The sequence below is a fragment of the Panicum hallii genome, chromosome 7 (genome assembly GCF_002211085.1).
Source record: "Panicum hallii strain FIL2 chromosome 7, PHallii_v3.1, whole genome shotgun sequence".
Classification (NCBI taxonomy): domain Eukaryota; kingdom Viridiplantae; phylum Streptophyta; class Magnoliopsida; order Poales; family Poaceae; genus Panicum; species Panicum hallii.
This window is the reverse complement of record NC_038048.1, coordinates 38,746,899-38,764,578: the sequence shown is the minus strand read 5'-3', so window position 1 is coordinate 38,764,578 and position 17,680 is coordinate 38,746,899. Positions and strand designations below refer to the sequence as shown.

Below are 17,680 nucleotides of genomic sequence, written 5' to 3'. Positions count from 1 at the left end.
CAAAATGGATCTCTTCCAACAGAAAGTGTTTGATGGTTATCAAAAGTTCCATCATAGACAGTATCAGGGGAGCAATCCCAGATTGCCCCACCGCAGTTGAGTACTTAAAGAAAGTGGAGAGTCAATTTGTTGGCTCTTCAAAAGCTTATGCTCAGACTCTGATTCAGAGGTTAGTCAATGATAAGTACACTGGCGGTGGTGTGAGAGAGCACATACTGAAAATGAGCAATATGACATCTAAGCTAAAACCTATGGACATGGAGCTTCCTCATGCTTTTGTTGTCCATTTGGTTCTGGCTTCTCTGCCGAAAGAGTTTGAGACATTTGTTGTTAACTACAACATCAGCCCAGAGATATGGGACTTAGAGAAGCTCATTGCGATGTGTGTGCAAGAAGAGGAAAGACTCAAAGCCTCGCATGGTGACACGCTCAACTATGTTAGGCATAACAAAAGAAACAACTCTTCAGATAAATATACGAGGCCACAAGGGAAACCTCAGTTCAAACGAGGTCCCTCTTCTTCTTCTTCTTCGACTCACCCAGGCAAGGGTGGAAAGAAAGATCAACCACACATTGAAAAGGATCAATGCATGTGGTGTCACAAGACGGGACACTACAAGAAAGATTGCCCAGATTTTCTACGGCATTTAATTAAGAAAGGTGAGGATGTTATCACTTTTATCGATGAGACCCTGTACGTAAGTTATTCTAAATCTACTTGGTGGATTGACTCAGGTGCAACTGTTCATGTTGCTAATTCTTTGCAGGGTATAAGTACAAAGACGATGCTACAAAGAGGGGATAGATGGCTGAAAGTCGCCAATGGAGTTAGAGCCGACGTTGAAGCAGTTTGTCAACTCACGTTAGAGTTAGAGAATGGCTTTAAACTCCAGTTACATAATGTTCTTTATGTACCCTCTTTGTCTAGAAATTTAATTTCAGTATCATGTTTGGCAGATGATGGTTATAAGTGCCATTTTGGCGAAGAACAATGTGAGATTTTATCTGAAAGTCAGTGTGTTGGTCTTGCCATCCGACAAGACAAACTTTATATGTTGCCTATGCATGAGACTGTAAATTCTGTTAGCAATACTACGAGTATTGAACGTACGACTAACGACGCAAGTCATAAGCGCAAACGATGCGACGATGAAAATTCCGCGAAATTATGGCACTGTCGTTTGGGCCATATTTCGAGGGGGAGAATTGAGAGATTAATTAAAGAAAATATTCTCCATCCGTTAGATTTTTCTAACGAAGAATATTGCGTCGATTGCGTTAAAGGAAAGTACGTTAAGAAAATAAAGAAAGGAGCCAAACGCAGTTCAGGGGTTTTGGAGATAGTGCACACAGATATCTGTGGTCCATTCCCCATAAAGTCTGTAGACGCTTATGATTCGTTCATAACGTTTACGAATGACTATTCGCGTTATGGATATATTTATCCAATCAAAGAAAGATCAGAAGCGTTAGATAAATTTAAGATTTTTAAGGCTGAAGTAGAGAATCAGCAAAATCTTAAAATAAAAATAGTAAGATCTGATCGTGGAGGTGAGTACTACGGTCGTCACACCCCGTATGGCCAAGTTTCTGGACCTTTTGCAAGGTTTCTACAGGAAAATGGAATAGTAGCCCAGTACTCTACACCGGGCGAGCCTCAGCAAAATGGAGTCGCTGAAAGACGTAACCGTACCCTAATGGATATGGTGAGAAGTATGCTAAGCTACTCCACGTTACCGATTAATTTGTGGATGGAGGCGTTAAAAACCGCTATTCACATTATTAATCGCGTACCGAGTAAGTCGGTGCCTAAAACACCGTACGAGTTATGGACAGGGAGAAAACCTACACTAAACTATTTACATGTGTGGGGCTGTCCAGCTGAGGCGAAAATTTTTAATCCAAATATCGGAAAGTTAGACTCTAAGACAGTAAGTTGTCATTTTATTGGCTATCCAGAAAAGTCAAAAGGTTATCGTTTCTACTGTCCTAACGGATATACAAAGTTCGTAGAAACGAGACACGCTGTCTTTTTGGAGGATCAGATGATGAGGGGGAGCACGGTAGCTCGGAAGATTGATCTTGAGGAGAAGCGGGTTTTTGTACCTACTCCGATGATCCAAGATCCATTTTTCGTGTTGCTTGTTGCTGCTTCACCTACGGTGTCAGCACCTGTTGCTAGCTTTTCACCAGTTGCTGCGTCACCTATGGTGCCAGCACCTGCTGCTAGTTCTCCAGCTGCGGCGACGAGTCAGAACCAGGAACCTGTCCTTCAGGATCCGACAGAACCGATAGCCGCGCATCAGGGGGAGCAACAGCAGCCCCAAGTGGAAGAAGTGCCGATAGCTGAGGCACCGAGAAGATCTCAAAGAATAAGAAAGCCCGCTATTTCGAGTGATTATCAAATCTATAATAGCGAGGAAATTCAGATGGAGGGTGACCCCACTTCGTTTGAAGAAGCCATGAGAAGCGCTCATTCGTCTGAGTGGTTGGAAGGCATGAAAGACGAAATGAAATCGATGAGTACCAACGATATTTGGGATTTAGAAGAAATTTCTAAAGGAGCCAAAACAGTAGGCTGCAAATGGGTCTACAAGACAAAATGTGACTCCAAAGGGAATATAGAAAGATATAAAGCGCGACTTGTGGCGAAAGGTTTCACGCAAAGAGAAGGGATAGATTATAATGAAACATTTTCTCCTGTTTCATGCAAGGATTCCTTCAGGATTATAATGGCGTTAGTGGCACATTATAATTTAGAATTACATCAGATGGATGTAAAGACGGCGTTCCTCAACGGGGATCTTTATAAGAACGTTTACATGGCACAGCCGAAAGGTTTTGTCGTGGAAGAAAAAGAAAAGATGGGATGTCGTCTAAAGAAATCCATTTATGGGTTAAAACAAGCCTCCAGACAGTGGTATTTAAAATTCGATGAAACCGTAAGAAAATTTGGTTTCAAAGAAAATGAGGAGGACAACTGCATTTATGCGAAATTTAAGAATGGAAAATTTGTTTTCCTCATTTTATATGTGGATGATATCCTGCTTGCTAGCAGCGATATTGATCTGCTATCAGAGACAAAGAAATTTTTGTCCTCAAAGTTTGATATGAAAGATTTAGGTGAAACCTCATTCGTTTTAGGAATTGAGATTCACCGAGACAGAAACAAGGGGGTTTTAGAATTATCGCAGAAAACATACCTAGAAAAGGTACTAAAGAAGTACGGTATGCATGCGAGTAAGCCAACACCTGCTCCTATAGTCAAGGGCGATAGTTATGGGAAATTTCAGTGTCCCAGAAATCAGTACGAAATCGATCAGATGAAAGCGGTACCATATGCTTCAGCTGTCGGAAGCCTACAGTATGCTCAAGTATGTACGCGCCCTGACTTAGCTTTTGTCACCGGGATACTTGGCAGATTCCAGAGCAATCCAGGAACAGAACACTGGAAAATGGTTAAGAAAGTCTTGCGTTACGTGCAAGGAACGAAAGACCTCATGCTAACATACAGGAGATCTGAATCTAGGTTATTCAGACTCAGACTTTGCGGGAGATAAGGATGATAGAAAATCCACGTCAGGCTATGTGTTTACTCTCGCAGGTGGAGCTATATCGTGGAAAAGCTCCAAACAGACAGTAACTGCATCATCTACGATGTATGCAGAATTTATAGCTTGTTATGAGGCATCGGGGCAGGTTAAATGGCTAAAGAAATTTATACCCAGATTAAGAGTGGTTGACAGCATAGAAAAACCACTAAAGATGTACTGCGACAATGAGCCCGCAGTATTTTACGCTCACAACAACAAGTCGAGTGGAGCTGCCAAACACATCGACATAAAGTTTTATGTTGTTAAAGAGCAAATCCAGGATCATACAATCAGTCTTGAGTATTTGAGCATAAAGAAAATGTTAGCGGATCCGCTCACAAAAGGCTTACCGCCCAATGTGTTCAGAGAACACTTAGCCGGCATGGGTTTACGGGAAAGCCTATGATTTCTGGACAGTAAGGGCCCAAAAGTACGGTTCTATTTCAAACAGAAAAGTGTGTTGTGGCTGTTAATCCAGCGGTAATAACTGTTGAGACGAGGCATGCTCGATGCACTGATCTGAATGAAATCGAACGTAAGAAGTGAGTGAGTAAGTTGAGATCAAAGGGGAGAATGTTAGTTTGATCTCAATCCGGATCAGTCGAACGACCGATCCGGAATTGGTTACGCGCCCCGATCGGGGGCGCACCGCCAACCCAATGGCGGGTGGGCCCCCGTCGCACAGCGCCACAATAAAAGAAAGGGTGGGGGCTGGGGCACGGACGACGAAGTTCGCCGTTTGCCTACGAACCCACCTAAAAACCCTAACTGATCCGATCGCAAAGGGTGGGCGCTGAAGCGACGGGAAGCACCATCGCCGCCGCCTCTGCACCCACGCCGGCTCCTCTGCATCATCACCGCCGGCACGGCTCGACCTCACCGCCCCTCGTCCGCCCTCGTCCACGACTCCGGCACGACTTCCTCAACCCCATGGCCAACACCAGCGAAGCCGGTTCGTCCACGGGGGGTACGTCATTCTCTCTCTCTCTCGATTCCTATCTAGATCAGTCAAACATTGTTGCCTAGTTAGTTAATTACCGAGCTAATTGACGGTTAGGGGATCCTAAATTCTTTCAAGAGATATATGAAAGATGCTAAGATAAGATTGTTCACTAGTTCTACTTTGATTGCCTTGAGCTATTTACGTCTCAACAGCATGAAGATCCAGAAGTACTATCATCGGTACCATCACAACAGATGATGGTAGCTAGTCGATACTAGTCTCTGAAAACGATCAACTATTTAATTATTTGGAGGGAAAGGTTTTGCACATATATTGAATTATATAGACGGAGGACCTTGATGACTACAATAGAGTTTTGATCTATAAAGTATAGATTAGGATCTTGAGTGCACTAGAGAGTTTTGTTCTACAGTGGTATTATAGTCACTCATGTCGTCGTAGACTAGGAAAACTGGCGCGGCGCTTGCCGCGCCTTGCTTGGAGCGAGGCAGTCCAGCATACGTATATTGTAGGCCAGCGAATGAATCTCATTTTGTTGTGCTAGATCTTTTATTCTGTAGCTCAGCAATGTTACCTTACAATAGCGCACATTTACAGCACCGCAGCGTGTTTGTTTAATACATAGGAATATAGGATGGAGGTGGGATAAATATAACTTATGTAGCAGATAAGATCACAATTCTGGTAAAAGAGATGTCTATGCAAACTTTACAGCTACATCTTGGCAATTACCAAAATTTAGAGATGCTGTAGGAAAAAGACGTTACTGGTTTGAACAGAAAATTACTCGATTAAGTACTGTGGGGTACAAGGCAGTGGAGTTTGTAGTAAAGGCACAATTTTTTTACAAATCAGAAACATATTAGAAGATAAGTAATAATAATTTCAACAAGTATGTAGTAAAGTGAAGTGTAGCTGTTATAATATTCTAGAATTGTAGGAGTACCTTATGCTCTGTAAGCATTAGGACAAAATGACATATGTACTTTAAGACAGATAGTTGTGTAGTAGCAGCCAACTTTGGCTATCATCAAACTTGGATGACACCTGAATGGATTTTTGAAATGGAAAAAAATAAGAATCCAGGAGAAGAATTTCCATGTAGCTTTAGGTATTACCCTGAACATTACATACTATTCTTTCTTCCTGATTGGGTTCTCAATATAAAATTTTGTACTTGTCGTAAGGAACATCACAAGCATGTCCCTACCAGCAGATGCTGCAAATGCCATTTAAAATGCAGCTACAGGCAGCAATTTATGTAGACTATGCTCTTGTCTTGTCCTGTTTATGCAACTATAGCACAGGCTTAGCTGCCTTCAAAACTTTGGTCTAAGGAGCCATCCCTGATGCAAGATCCAACTAGGAGGAGTCGAAAATTCAAATTATAATATTTTTTTCTAAAAAGCAGAATTTATCAGAATTATTTCTCTCCTACAAGGTGTGATACAAAAGGTTAGTGCTCAAGTTACAGAGCTCAAGGTGAATACAGTATACTTGAACTAAACTAAATCTTAGTGAATTGCACTGACTATTTTGCTTAGTTGAATAAACTGGCCAGAGAGGAAGTTGAGGAAGTTCAAGACTACAGTACCATATATTCCTATTTGGATACTACAACTTAAAACAATTCGAATTCAAGCTATGCTCATTGTGCTTTAAGAAAGTTTCTTGGGCATGATTTTCTATAACGGTTGCAGTCAGATGGAGAAGGGCTAGGAAAACAAGTAATAATTTGTTTGTACTTACCATTATGCATAGCTTGTATGTTGCGTTCATCAGCCATATCTATGACTATGAGTATGCTGGTCCAAGCTTGTGCATTTCATCAAATACATGTAAAGCATATCTCAGGCTCTCAGCTTTGCCTAAGTTGTGCAAGCAAGATGTCTTTGATGGGGGCAAGAGCTTGCAAAATAAGAGACTGCAGTAGCTGTTGCGCCTATAGATCCACGAGCACAAACGACGAGGATGAGCCACAGCTTCCTGGTGAGGTCTAGCCACTGATGGTGGCATCACGCATTCACGCTGTACCCAACCATCATGCTCTATGTATAGCCAGCTTCTCCATCGCGCGTGCCCACACATGCATATGCACATATGAACAGCCTGCACGCAACTGCATATCAGATCTTAGACAACAAAAAACTAAATTTATCAAATGACATACTACCTTGTTCATCGAATGCAAGTAAGACGTGGCCGAGGACTTTGTTGCCACCTTGTTCCTAGGCAGAGGACCTCTGGATTCAGCGTTGGTTCAGTGAGTAGCTTGCCTTGGAGGCATTTTGTCGAGCAGCTATCGGGCATCTCCCAATGACCGTTCCACCTGCCAGGGCGCTTCCTGGCGCGCTCGGCGGAGCGGGAGCGCGAACAGGGGCGCGGGGAGCTGCGAAGGGTTGGCGCTGCTTGCCTGCTTCATCATGTGTGCATTCAAATGGCGCCAGCGTGGACACTGCTGCTCCTTCACGAGCGGCGACCGGCGGATACCAGTCGCAGGCAACAAGGGAAGGGGGGTGCAGAGGTCAGCGACGAGGAGGGTAAGCGCCCTTCCTTTGGCCACGTCCGCGCTCTCTCGGGCCTCCGGACCGAGCGGGCGCCAGGTGCCTCGTGCCCTGGTCGTGTGCCTCCGGCTTCGCTGCGGGTCGCGCACCTCTCGTTCTCGAAGCGCACGACGGACGTGGGGCTGCTGCTACTGCGAGGCGGGGAAGCAACAACCAGTCGAGCGAGGCGGCACTCGGGAAGGTTCTAGAAACACTATGTGCAATGCTCGCTTTTGGATGGTTCGATCAAAATCCAACGACGGGAAATAAACATGCGACGTGACCAATAAGATGCTTGGGCCTGGTCTAGGATTTGTTATATAGAGATAGAGATATGAGAGGTCTATGGTGGAGTTTATATATACTCCATCTAATATATCACATCTGAGTCTCATCATCTTGATGATTGAGTATATATTTATTTTCACACTTTGGATAAAAAAAGAGAAGTAACAGTAACTTGCACAAATTCATACCCGCTTCCGGTTACGTGATTCGGTCAATCAAACAAAATAAATCACTGGTACTCCTATTCCTATATGACTAGACATATTATTTTCAAAGAAGAACTATCAAACAAGCTAATGCTGTCACTGCAAAAAGACCAAGCACATGTCTGATGCCACACAATCTCAGTGTTCCAACAATGACGGATTCCTTCGCAGGTGTAGGGACGACGGTGCTTATTATCTCCTGATTGTTTCTCCTCATCTTTCGCTCTTCCTTTTTCTTTCTCCACAGCTCTTCCAGAAAATCACTGTTATTGTCCAGATGAGTGCGGACCGTGAGACCCCGGGAGCCGATCATCCTCGGCGCCAGGTAAAACAGACCTATCTCGATCCGGCGGCCGTTGTACCTCCTGAGTATGCCGTTCAGCCTGGACGTCAAGCTGCCCAGCGCAGGGATGGCCTGCCTGTAAGCGGCCCAGCTCCCCATCACCCCCCCGTAGCGGCGGAGGAAGGCCGTGATCTGCCTCCCGCTCGTGCGGAGCTCGATCTCGCGCTGCAGCGGCGTCGGCCTGAGCGTGACGCCCGGGTCGTCCAGCGCCCTCGTGCCGTACACGTCGCGGACGCACAGCCTGAACGCCTTCCGTGGGATCCTGAACCCGACTCCCCGTTGCCGTTTCCTACGCAAACACAGATGCATGGGGCTCGCCCAATTTGTTTCTGGTGTCGGCGAGATGACCATCTACGAGACGACAACCATGCATAAGCCGGCGTACCTGCCGCCGCTTGCAGCCCTCATCTTCACATGAGCCGACGAATCTGGGTTGATCGGAGAAGTCCGCATGGATTTTCTCTCGCGTGGATTACGATCTTGATGCATCAGGTGGTGGTAGTAGTAAAAGAGAGGTAGGCTACATGTAAGAACATCTTCAAAAGCCTAGCCAAATTCCACTCTCTATTCTCTATATTGCCATTTAGGTATCTATTTAGCTGGCCTTCACTCTCCATATATCTATACTATCCAACAGACTAGCCATTTTAGCCATTTTAAACTCTTTTCTTCTTTCCCGTCCCCGCCGCCATCATCATCCATCCCCAAGCGGAAGAAGCAAGGACCGGAGAAGTAGGACGCCAGCTGCGGTGGGTGCACCATCAAGGGAAGCACGCGCGACTCTCCCGCCCGAGATCCAAGAACCGCGAGATCCGCCGTACCCTTCGCTTGCTGCCATCGCCGACGAAATCCTTTTCCTTGATGCGGCCGGAGCGCTGCCTCGCGAGTGCTTGAACTCCAAAGATCACCGTGTCCATGGCGCGCTTCTTGGGTGTCGGGGAGGAGCAAGAGTTCTTTGACTCGAGAGAGGTCCTATTGCCGACGTCCATCTCGTCACCGGTGAGTTCCGGCCGCCACGACGATGGGTGGCTCCTTGATGAGTCGCTGCTCGAGGTCTGGGTCAGGGACCCGTGCAGCATCCAGGAGCGCCGCCAGAGGTTCCTCAAGTCCCTAGACCTTTTGGATTCAAAATCCAACGAGCCGTGCTTGAAGCCTGAGGCCACAGCAAGCTCCACCGGGGACGGGCGGGCGGGCGGGTGCCCTGGAGGCGCGAGCTCCACCGGCGCCTGCGAGTGGGAGCCACGAGCTCCGTGTTGGCGCGACGGAGCTGTGCAACGGGCGGCGCCGGCGTGAGCGGGACCGACGAGAGGGGGCAGCACCGGCGCAAGGGCGGGACACAAGGGGAGGGGGCGGATCGGATTTTGATGCGGGAACAAGCCCCCGCGCGCGGAGGACGATGATGATGAGGGGATCTGTTTGGTAAAAAAGGCTAGCGGAAGGGAGGGGATGGAGAGCGGGATAGCGAGGGGAGCGAGATGAAGATGAAGAGACTATTCGAAGGAGTTTTTAGACCAACTAATCCAAATTTATCTAGCTAAATAGATTTAGGTAGGCTGTTGGAGTTGCTCTAAGGTAATCCAGGAAGTTCAGCCCAAGCACGCTTACTACTGATAACTTAATAATTAACAGCCGTAAATAATTAGTTAACAAGGTAGAGTTTTTTTTTTGTGAAAGCTACAAGGTAGAGTTCTAGTCTGCTCGGGCTGCTCCGAACCGACGGAGCCGGGCTCCTGTATCCGTACGTGGCATGCCGTTGCGTTGCGTCGTTGCGCGCATACGAGGCCCGAGAGTGCGAAGCCGCCAACGCCGCCTCCGCCTCCGCCTCCGTGTAACTAACGTGTTCAACCGGCAGGTCAGGTGCAGCTGGGCCTGCCAATTGTTGTCGCTGAACAGGTGGGTCCAGCGCAGCAGGCCACGTGATAACTGATAAATGATGTAACCACTCGAATCTTCTGGCCTGACAAAAGTCACCAGATAGGGGTTGGGCCAGTGGGTGGGTTACTGCCAGTGTACGTGTACTAGCCTGCTCCCGCGACACGAGTGCGTGGCTCACGTGAACCGGTGTGAACTGAGTTTCAAACGGGCTGTTTTAGCATCAGAGACTCGGCCTGTAGGTGCCAAAGCTCAGCCCAGTTGAACAATACATGGCGCATTGAAAACAGGGCTTCGCATGTGTGAAACGTGGCCCATCGAACCCTGATGTCCATCCGCGTGCTTTCTCCTGCCCAGCTGCCTCCGAGCTTTCGGTACGACTATACATGGCGCGCGTGATGGAAATTCTTTTATCACCTGCACGGGATGGGGAAGCGTGCGCAGTACGCGTGGGCCGTGGCCTGTGGGGAAGAGCGTGGCCCAATTACTATCGAGGTTGCCGCACCCTCTTCTGCTACGTACGTATGTACCGAGGACAATATGTGGAGGCTGGGGAGGCGTGCAAATCAGCACAGCAGGAAGCGTGGCGAGCCTGACGGATCGAGGGGAAAGACTCTGGGGTTTTTTCTTTATTTTTTTGTCCGTTTCTTTTTTTTCTTCATTGGTTTCTTTCTCCGTTTCTACTTCTATTTTTCAAACTTTTACTTTCCTTTCTTTTTCTCTATTTATTTGTGTATATTTATGTATTTATTTCTATCTTCTCTCCTTATTTGTTTTTCCTTTCTAATTCTTTATTTGGATTGTAATTAGTTCTTTTTTCATAGTTCGCATCATCCATCTTATTCCTTATATAATTGAATGTATTTCTATACCAAAATAATTTTTTTGGTAATTGAAGGATGAATCGTACATAGTGTGTTAATTTATTCGCATTATAGACTTATTGATTGGTGAGGTAAAGTGATCTATTCTATTTATAAACTATATTTCTCCATGCAGGCATATTGTGTTCTCCTAGAAGATAGTTTGTTTGCAATGTTTACATATTTGTTCTTCATGTAGGATATTTTGTTCGCATATGGAGGCATTATACTCATCTTGTAGATTAATCTGTTCACGGTGTTAAATTATTTGTTCACCTCGTGGACCTATTTTGTTCGTCGGTAAGAATAATTTGTTCATGAAGTGAATGTATTTGTTCTTTATATAAAACAATTTGTTCACGCGTGGAGCCATATTATTTGGGCAATCTAAGTTTTTTGGTTGCACTGTCATTAGTCTATATGACCCCATATGTTAGTGATAGGATGAATTGCCACCTGTAAAAGTGGAAAAAATAAATATCTTATTTTATTCACTTATAGACTAAATTAGTCATGATGTTAAAATATTTATTCATTTTGAATAAATTGTTTAACGTTGTAGACTTTATTTGTTCATGAGTTAACTCCATTCTTCACTTTGAATAATAATTAGTTCACCGATAATCTATTGTTAATTTTTTTAGCCAACTTATTGTTACATACTCCCTCCATCCAAAAAACAAGTCATTCTAGGATTTAAAATTTTTCCAAAAAGCAAATCATCTTACCCTATTTAGAAAGTGCATGTGCATGCAAGAATCAATTCGTGCCAAATATGGGTAATAAATAGAGGGCAAATATGGTCATTTTGCCCTTTGTAAATTTATCCTAGAATTCGTAGGATGATTTGTCTTTTAGGGCGGAGGGGGGTAATATCTTATGGATTGTTAGCACTGGTAGTTTTTTTTTCCACATTGTATTTTATACCTTGGATTAATACTCTTGTTACTACTAGATCATGTTTTGTCCTTGTGTCCATTGATTTTGTGGTTTTCACATTTCTTTCTTCACAAAATCAACTCCAGCTAGCGATGCCCCGATTCCAGTCCAGATAATTAGTACAGTTATATGTTACGGAAACAGATAAAATCAACTCCAGCTAGACCTCATGCGCTGCCGCTGATTCCGATCAAAATAGTCAGTATTGTTGGGGAAACAGCGGAAGGGGCGGGGTACATTTCGTGCTGGTGATAGAATCCATTTTAAGTGGGCTTAGAGGGTCGATTCCTACCCAAGTAACAACCGGTAAGCTGCAGGTGATATGAATATCTTTTGTCGTTTTAGGTGACGCATAATCCCTCCCTCCAGCTCTAGTAATGTAATCGCCGTAACGGACTGCCGCGTTTACTAAGCGATCGACATGGCGTGCTGTCGAGCCGTTTGATCTCGATTCTCCCTCTTACTAAGCAGGACAACCAGGAATTTTTACTGGGGAGGTGGTAGCTTACATTACAGGTATAGTTGGTCATCCGGCCCGAGGTCCGTGGGTCGGCTATTTGGCTCGGGACGGCAGGAAGTTAATTGGATCCGGATCAGCCCAGTACGGTTAATTAACCGGTCCGAAAGAGCCCATAATTTCGGCCCACCAATAAAACTCTACCGCCAGTTCACATATATAATATTTTCATCCTCAAAATCCTAACTCCCACCTCACCTGCTCCCCTCCACCCCACCGTGGCACAGCTCGACCTGCTCTCCACCTTGTGTGGCGGCGGCCCACATCTCCTCCCCTCCCCATGACCTGCTCTCCCCACGGCGGTGTGGCCTGCACCAGACCTCCTCCCCTCCCCGCATGGTGGCATCTCCTCCCCTCCTTCCCGCAGCAGCACGAACTGCTCTCCTGCGGCGGCACGGCTTGCACCAGCACCTCCTCCCCTTCCCGCCAACGGCGCGGTCGGCAGCACCTCCTCCCCTCCCCTCGTGGGCTAATTGGGCCGTCGGGCCGGCCCAGCACGGCTAAAAAATCCCTCGTGCCGTGCCTGTGCTGAGGCCTCGGCACGTGGGCTGGCCCAGATCAATATAAATAATCGGGCCAATTATGCCAAGCCTAATTGGGCTCGGGCCATGCCGTGCCGGACGGCTCGAATGACCAACTATACTTACAAGCGAACTACACAAACGTTTCAGCTTAGTCAGATCATTTCCAGCCGCCCGATCTACATGGAATGGATATGATATTTTTGTCTACTCTTCCTCAATTGTTTGGTGCTTGTGCACCATTCTTCTTATCCGTGTCGCGCTGCACTCCCCTCCCGGCGGAGGCCTCCGCCATTGCTCTTAAGCTTGTGCGGCGCTGACGGCTAAAATCTGGTGTCGCTGGCTACTGACCACCAATAGCGTGGTCTCCTACTCTCCTTCCCGGCCTTCTCTCTGACCTTCTCTAACCTTTCCCGAGCTTCTTCCAGGCACAGATGGCAATGCAACTGTATTTCCAAACACGTTGCTTGAAATCTCACCTGATTTTCAGGAGACTGACGTGTATGTTTTACTAAACAAGAATAAAAATACTCTAAGCATTCACGAACCATTATACAACGGCTACGTGAGCAAAATGTTATACAAGAACTTGCTTAATAAGCTAGAAGATACGTAGATTATTACAAATGCGACAAACGGTAAACTATTGTTACATGGATGCAACTACTCATAATGCTGTACCTACAGTTTTGCATCCATGCGGCGCCATTTGTTGGACTCTTGGATGCAAGAATGGTGCTACTGCTACACATGTAGTAGTTTGGGAACTAAGAGGAGCTTCTCCTTCCGGTGCACCACCAGCCCGAACTCCTCGGACATGTCAATGTCGCGCGCCTCCTTCCCCGCCTGCATCTCCCAGTCGAAGCGGTGCACGAGGTTCGCCAGCATCACCTCGACGGCGGCCATCCCGAAGTTCATCCCGGGGCACTGCCTGCGCCCGGCGCTGAAGGGCAGGAACTGGAAGTCGTTCCCCTTGAAGCCGACGCCCGCCGCGCTGCCGCCGTCGAGGAACCTCTCGGGGACGAACTCCTCGGCGTCCTCGCCCCAGTAGCGTGGGTCCCTGCCGATGGCCCAGGCGTTGACCAGGACGCGCACCCCGGCGGGTACCACCACACCGTCGACGCTGCAGCTTGCCATGGAGAAGTGCGGCGCGAGGAGCGGCGTCACGGTGCGCAGCCGGAGCGACTCCTTGATGACGGCTCTCAGGTAGGCCATGCCGTTCAGGTCGGCCTCGCCGACGATTTCTTGTCCCTTGGGCACGATGCTCCTCACCTCGGCTTGGAGTTTCTTCATCACGCGTGGCTTCTTCATGAGCTCAACGACGGTGTTCTCAAGTACCGCAGCTGCTGTGTCTATTCCCCCGAAGAACACGTCCTGCATGACCATAACTCCTTTGCAATCAGTAATTCAGGCAAGAAGGAATTCAAGCTGTAGTTTCAATCACGAGGTGCATGCAAACTTACAAGAAGGATAGCTTTCATGTGCTCTCTGGTAAGGCCGTACTCCTGCCGCACATAGAGCAAGATGTGTATGAAGTCGTCATCCTCGTCCTTCTGATCACTCGCCGCCGCCGCCGCCATCGTCGGCTTGTACTTGCTTTCATGGTCATCGATCAGCCTGTCCAGCAGCTCGTCCCACCTCCTCCTCAATCTCTCGGACTTTGCGCGAACCACCCTACTGAGCACGCCGAAGCGAGCGAGGAACGGGAAGAACTCCTCGACGTGGAAGCCTCCCAGAAGCGGGGACGTGTCGACGACGAGCTGCCGGAACAGCTTGCTCCGGTCATCGTTCCGGGATGATGACTTGCCCATAACGGCGCGGCAGGCCAGGTCGTTCGTGAACGAGCCGAGCAGATCGCCCACGTCCACCGCGGCGCCGGCGCCGGCCGCCTCCCCGATCTGAGCCATCACCGTGCTCACCTACCCAAGCACGCGTCAACTGATAAGACTTGCTGACTTTTCGAAGGCATTATCGTCGCTTGTAAAGAAAATAGAAAAGGTGGGTATAGTAGAGCCTCAGCAATCTAATCTTACTTCTTCCTCGCGGGCGTGGCGTAACGACTGCACCCTCTTGACGGTGAGCAGGTGCGTGGTGACGAGCTTCCTCGCCCTCCGCCAGTAGTCCCCGTACGGCGCGCAGCCGATGTCGGAGGTGCCGTACATGACGACGTCGGCGACCAGAGAGAGCGGCCGGGAAGCGAACACGTGGTCGTGCGTGCGCAGCACCGCCTCGGCGGCGGCCGGCGACGACACGACAACGACCGGCATGGCACCGAGGCGGAGGAGCATGAGGTCGTAGCCATGCTTCCGGGCAAGGCTCCGGAGGGAGACGTGCGGGAGCGAGCCGACGAGGTGGAGGTGCCCGAGGACGGGCAGCGCCGGAGGGGAAGGCGGTAGGTGGTCGTCCTGCTGCTGCCTGATCTCCCTCGCTCTCTTGGCACGGAACCAGCAGCGTACAAGCAGGAGGAAGAGAGGGAGGAGTAGCAGCATCCATGCCCGTGGAGCCGTCAGCTCAAGCATGAACTGCTGTGCTATGTTAGCCATGGCAAATGGCTAACATAGCACAGCAGTACAAGGCTACGATCACGAGCAGCACGCGCGCAGAAGAGTCATGGATGTCAACGTCCCATCGCAGGGGTGTTTGGTTTGCTGTAACTTATTAGAAACCCATAAGCTCCTCACATGGAGGGGATTATTACGAGTCTAAAATAATATTTGGTTGTAGCGGCTTATAAAAAGTCACTGTAGTTGTTAGTAGTTGTTAGTGATCTTTCTACCCCTCACTAATGCCTTTATAGATGAGAGAAATAAGGGTAGTAGAAGAAAATAGTGGATGTTTTGGTAGGACCCACAGAAAATAAGCCTCATAATCATTCCTTGGAAGGGCTTATGGGCATAAGTCTTACCTATAAACCTTTATTTTTGGATAAAAAGAGACTTATTAGAGGTCTATTGGTGGAATTTATAATAAGCTCTTCAAACCAAACACCCGTTAAACAATATTATCATCGTAATGGACTGCCGAATTTTTTTGAATTAAGTGATATGGTGCGCTGTCATATCCTTGAATGAGGCGTTCTTCCTCTGACTACTATTAATGGTATTTAACTACGACCAATAATTTGACCAAGGGAGCTGCTAGCTTAGCGATTGAAGAAATGATTCAGTTTAGTCAGATCATTTCCGGCCGCCCGATCTGCATGCAATGGATATGATTCTTTCTATTGTTCGGAGGTCTTTTGTGCACGTTTCCTGTCCGTTTCGCAGGAGTTATGCGCGGGCCTTTCTAATCAGCGAGCGCGCGCCAGGAGTGCCGCTGGTGCGAGATCCCTGACAGCCCTTTTTTGAAAATTTTTCTCCTCCACAACTTTCCGAGAATAATTTCAATAAGCTCGACATAACTAGAAAAAAATTCTTTTGGCAAGGTGGACACACCAAGAAAAAATACCACCTAGTGAAGTGGTGCAAAATTATCATTCTTATCAAAAAACGAGGTCTGGGGGTTAAAGATTTAAGAAAGATGAACTTGAGTCTACTCTGCAAATGGTGGTGGAAAATTGAAACTGGGCAAGATCTTTGGCAAGAAATTGTGCAAAAGAAATACATTGGCACCAAAACTCTGTGGCAATTGAGAAAAAGCCAATGAACTCTTCAGTTTGGAATGACCTTATCAAGGTTAGGGATCTGTATGTGAAACGTAGAGTGATGTTGATTGGTGATGGAAAAAAACTGATTACTGGAACGATGCCTGGTGTAGCAATGTCTCTCTCAGAGAGAAATTTCCTGAACTATTCAACATATGCAATGAACAATCAGCTGCAATAGCACAGAAGAATTGCAGATTGTCATTCAGGGGATGGTTGAACGAAGGAAATCAAAATCAGCTGAGGAGACTATATATATGATCTAACCTCATGTGTGGCTATCACTTCTGATTGTGATAAGCCAAAGTGGATTTGGAGAGGAAAAAACACTTCACTGTTAAGACTATGTACAACCATTTATGTGGCTCCAGACTATGTACAACCATTTATGTGGCTCCTATGGTACTGGTGCTAATAAGAGATTGTGGAAGGCTAAAATGCCACTGAAAATCAAGATATTCATGTAGTTAGTGCAGCAAAATGCTATCTTGACTAAAGATAATTTGCTTAAACGAAAATGGTAGGGGGAGGGGAAATGTGCCTTCTGCATAGAGAATGAAACCGTGCAACACATATTCTTTGAATGCCCAATGACCAAGTTTGTGTGGAGCTTGGTGGCTATGGTGGTAGGGGCTCAGTACGGACCGACAACCATGGAGCAGTTTTGGCTATTGGTCAATAGAGCCATGCCAGGTGGCAACAAATTTCACATGGTAGGCTTGGCGGCCATATGCTGGAGTTTCTGGAGAAGCCGGAATAACATATTTTTTGAGAAAAAAACTTGTTAGATACCCAACTGAGATTATTTGCTTGGCTTTCTCTTTCATTTCCTTCTAGGCAGAATTACAAAAAGTTGAACACAAGAAGTTCCTAGTGGAGGCGTTGGATACTCTTGAGAAGACAGCGCTGGCTTTCCATCCCCGGTGGGCATCGGCGGAGGATACAGGAATGGTTCTTCTTCGCTGAACAATGGCGGCTTCTACACAATTAAGATGCAGTCCCAATATCATGCCCGTCGTGAGCTGGGAAAGCTTGAGGAGTTTTATTTGTTCGGGTGTCTAACACCACCTACCACCTAAGAAACCTATGGTTATTCCCCTTGGTGAGTTGCAGCCCTGCTGGAAGGGGGGGGGGGATACTGCATGATGCAACACAAAACTGAACCAAAAATGCTGTAATTTCGTTGCTTCTCAGTAATGAAATTCGGGCAACGGCCCAGGTTGGAAAAAAGCATAATTTCAATAAAACATAACATAATAGAAGGTAAAAATATTGAAAAAGGAAAAAAAGATAACACTTGGTTTAACAGAATTTAAAGGAACACATTAGAAAGGAAAAGAAAAAAAGAATGTAACCAATCTTGTGCCCATCACTGTGCGTGTGCGCTA

The 17,680-nt window shown here is 46.9% G+C and overlaps 1 protein-coding gene and 1 long non-coding RNA gene across 2 annotated transcripts; one reads left to right on the top strand and one right to left on the bottom strand.

Annotated features, from left to right (window-relative positions):
• The first annotated feature begins 494 nt into the window (after positions 1-494).
• Positions 495-1,051, top strand: LOC112898890. The gene is made up of 2 exons (XR_003229947.1): positions 495-660; positions 768-1,051. It is a non-coding gene; the product is annotated as an uncharacterized LOC112898890 (long non-coding RNA).
• Positions 1,052-13,155: 12,104 nt separating this feature from the next.
• On the bottom strand, positions 13,156-15,465 carry LOC112898889 (indole-2-monooxygenase-like). The gene is made up of 3 exons (XM_025967196.1): positions 14,683-15,465; positions 14,113-14,568; positions 13,156-14,023 (listed from the first exon to the last, which is right to left on the bottom strand). The coding sequence occupies exons 1-3, from the start codon at positions 15,190-15,192 to the stop codon at positions 13,394-13,396; spliced, it is 1,596 nt and encodes a 531-aa protein (XP_025822981.1). The 5' UTR covers positions 15,193-15,465; the 3' UTR covers positions 13,156-13,393.
• Positions 15,466-17,680: the final 2,215 nt, after the last annotated feature.

Coding starts and splice junctions, on each gene's coding strand:
- LOC112898889 (XM_025967196.1), bottom strand. CDS start 15,192: ATGGCTAACATAGCACAGCAGTTCATGCTTGAGCTGACGGCTCCACGG. Junction 14,569..14,682: donor GCCACGCCCGCGAGGAAGAA/GTAAGATTAGAT, acceptor GTGCTTGGGTAG/GTGAGCACGGTGATGGCTCA. Junction 14,024..14,112: donor ACATGAAAGCTATCCTTCTT/GTAAGTTTGCAT, acceptor ATGGTCATGCAG/GACGTGTTCTTCGGGGGAAT.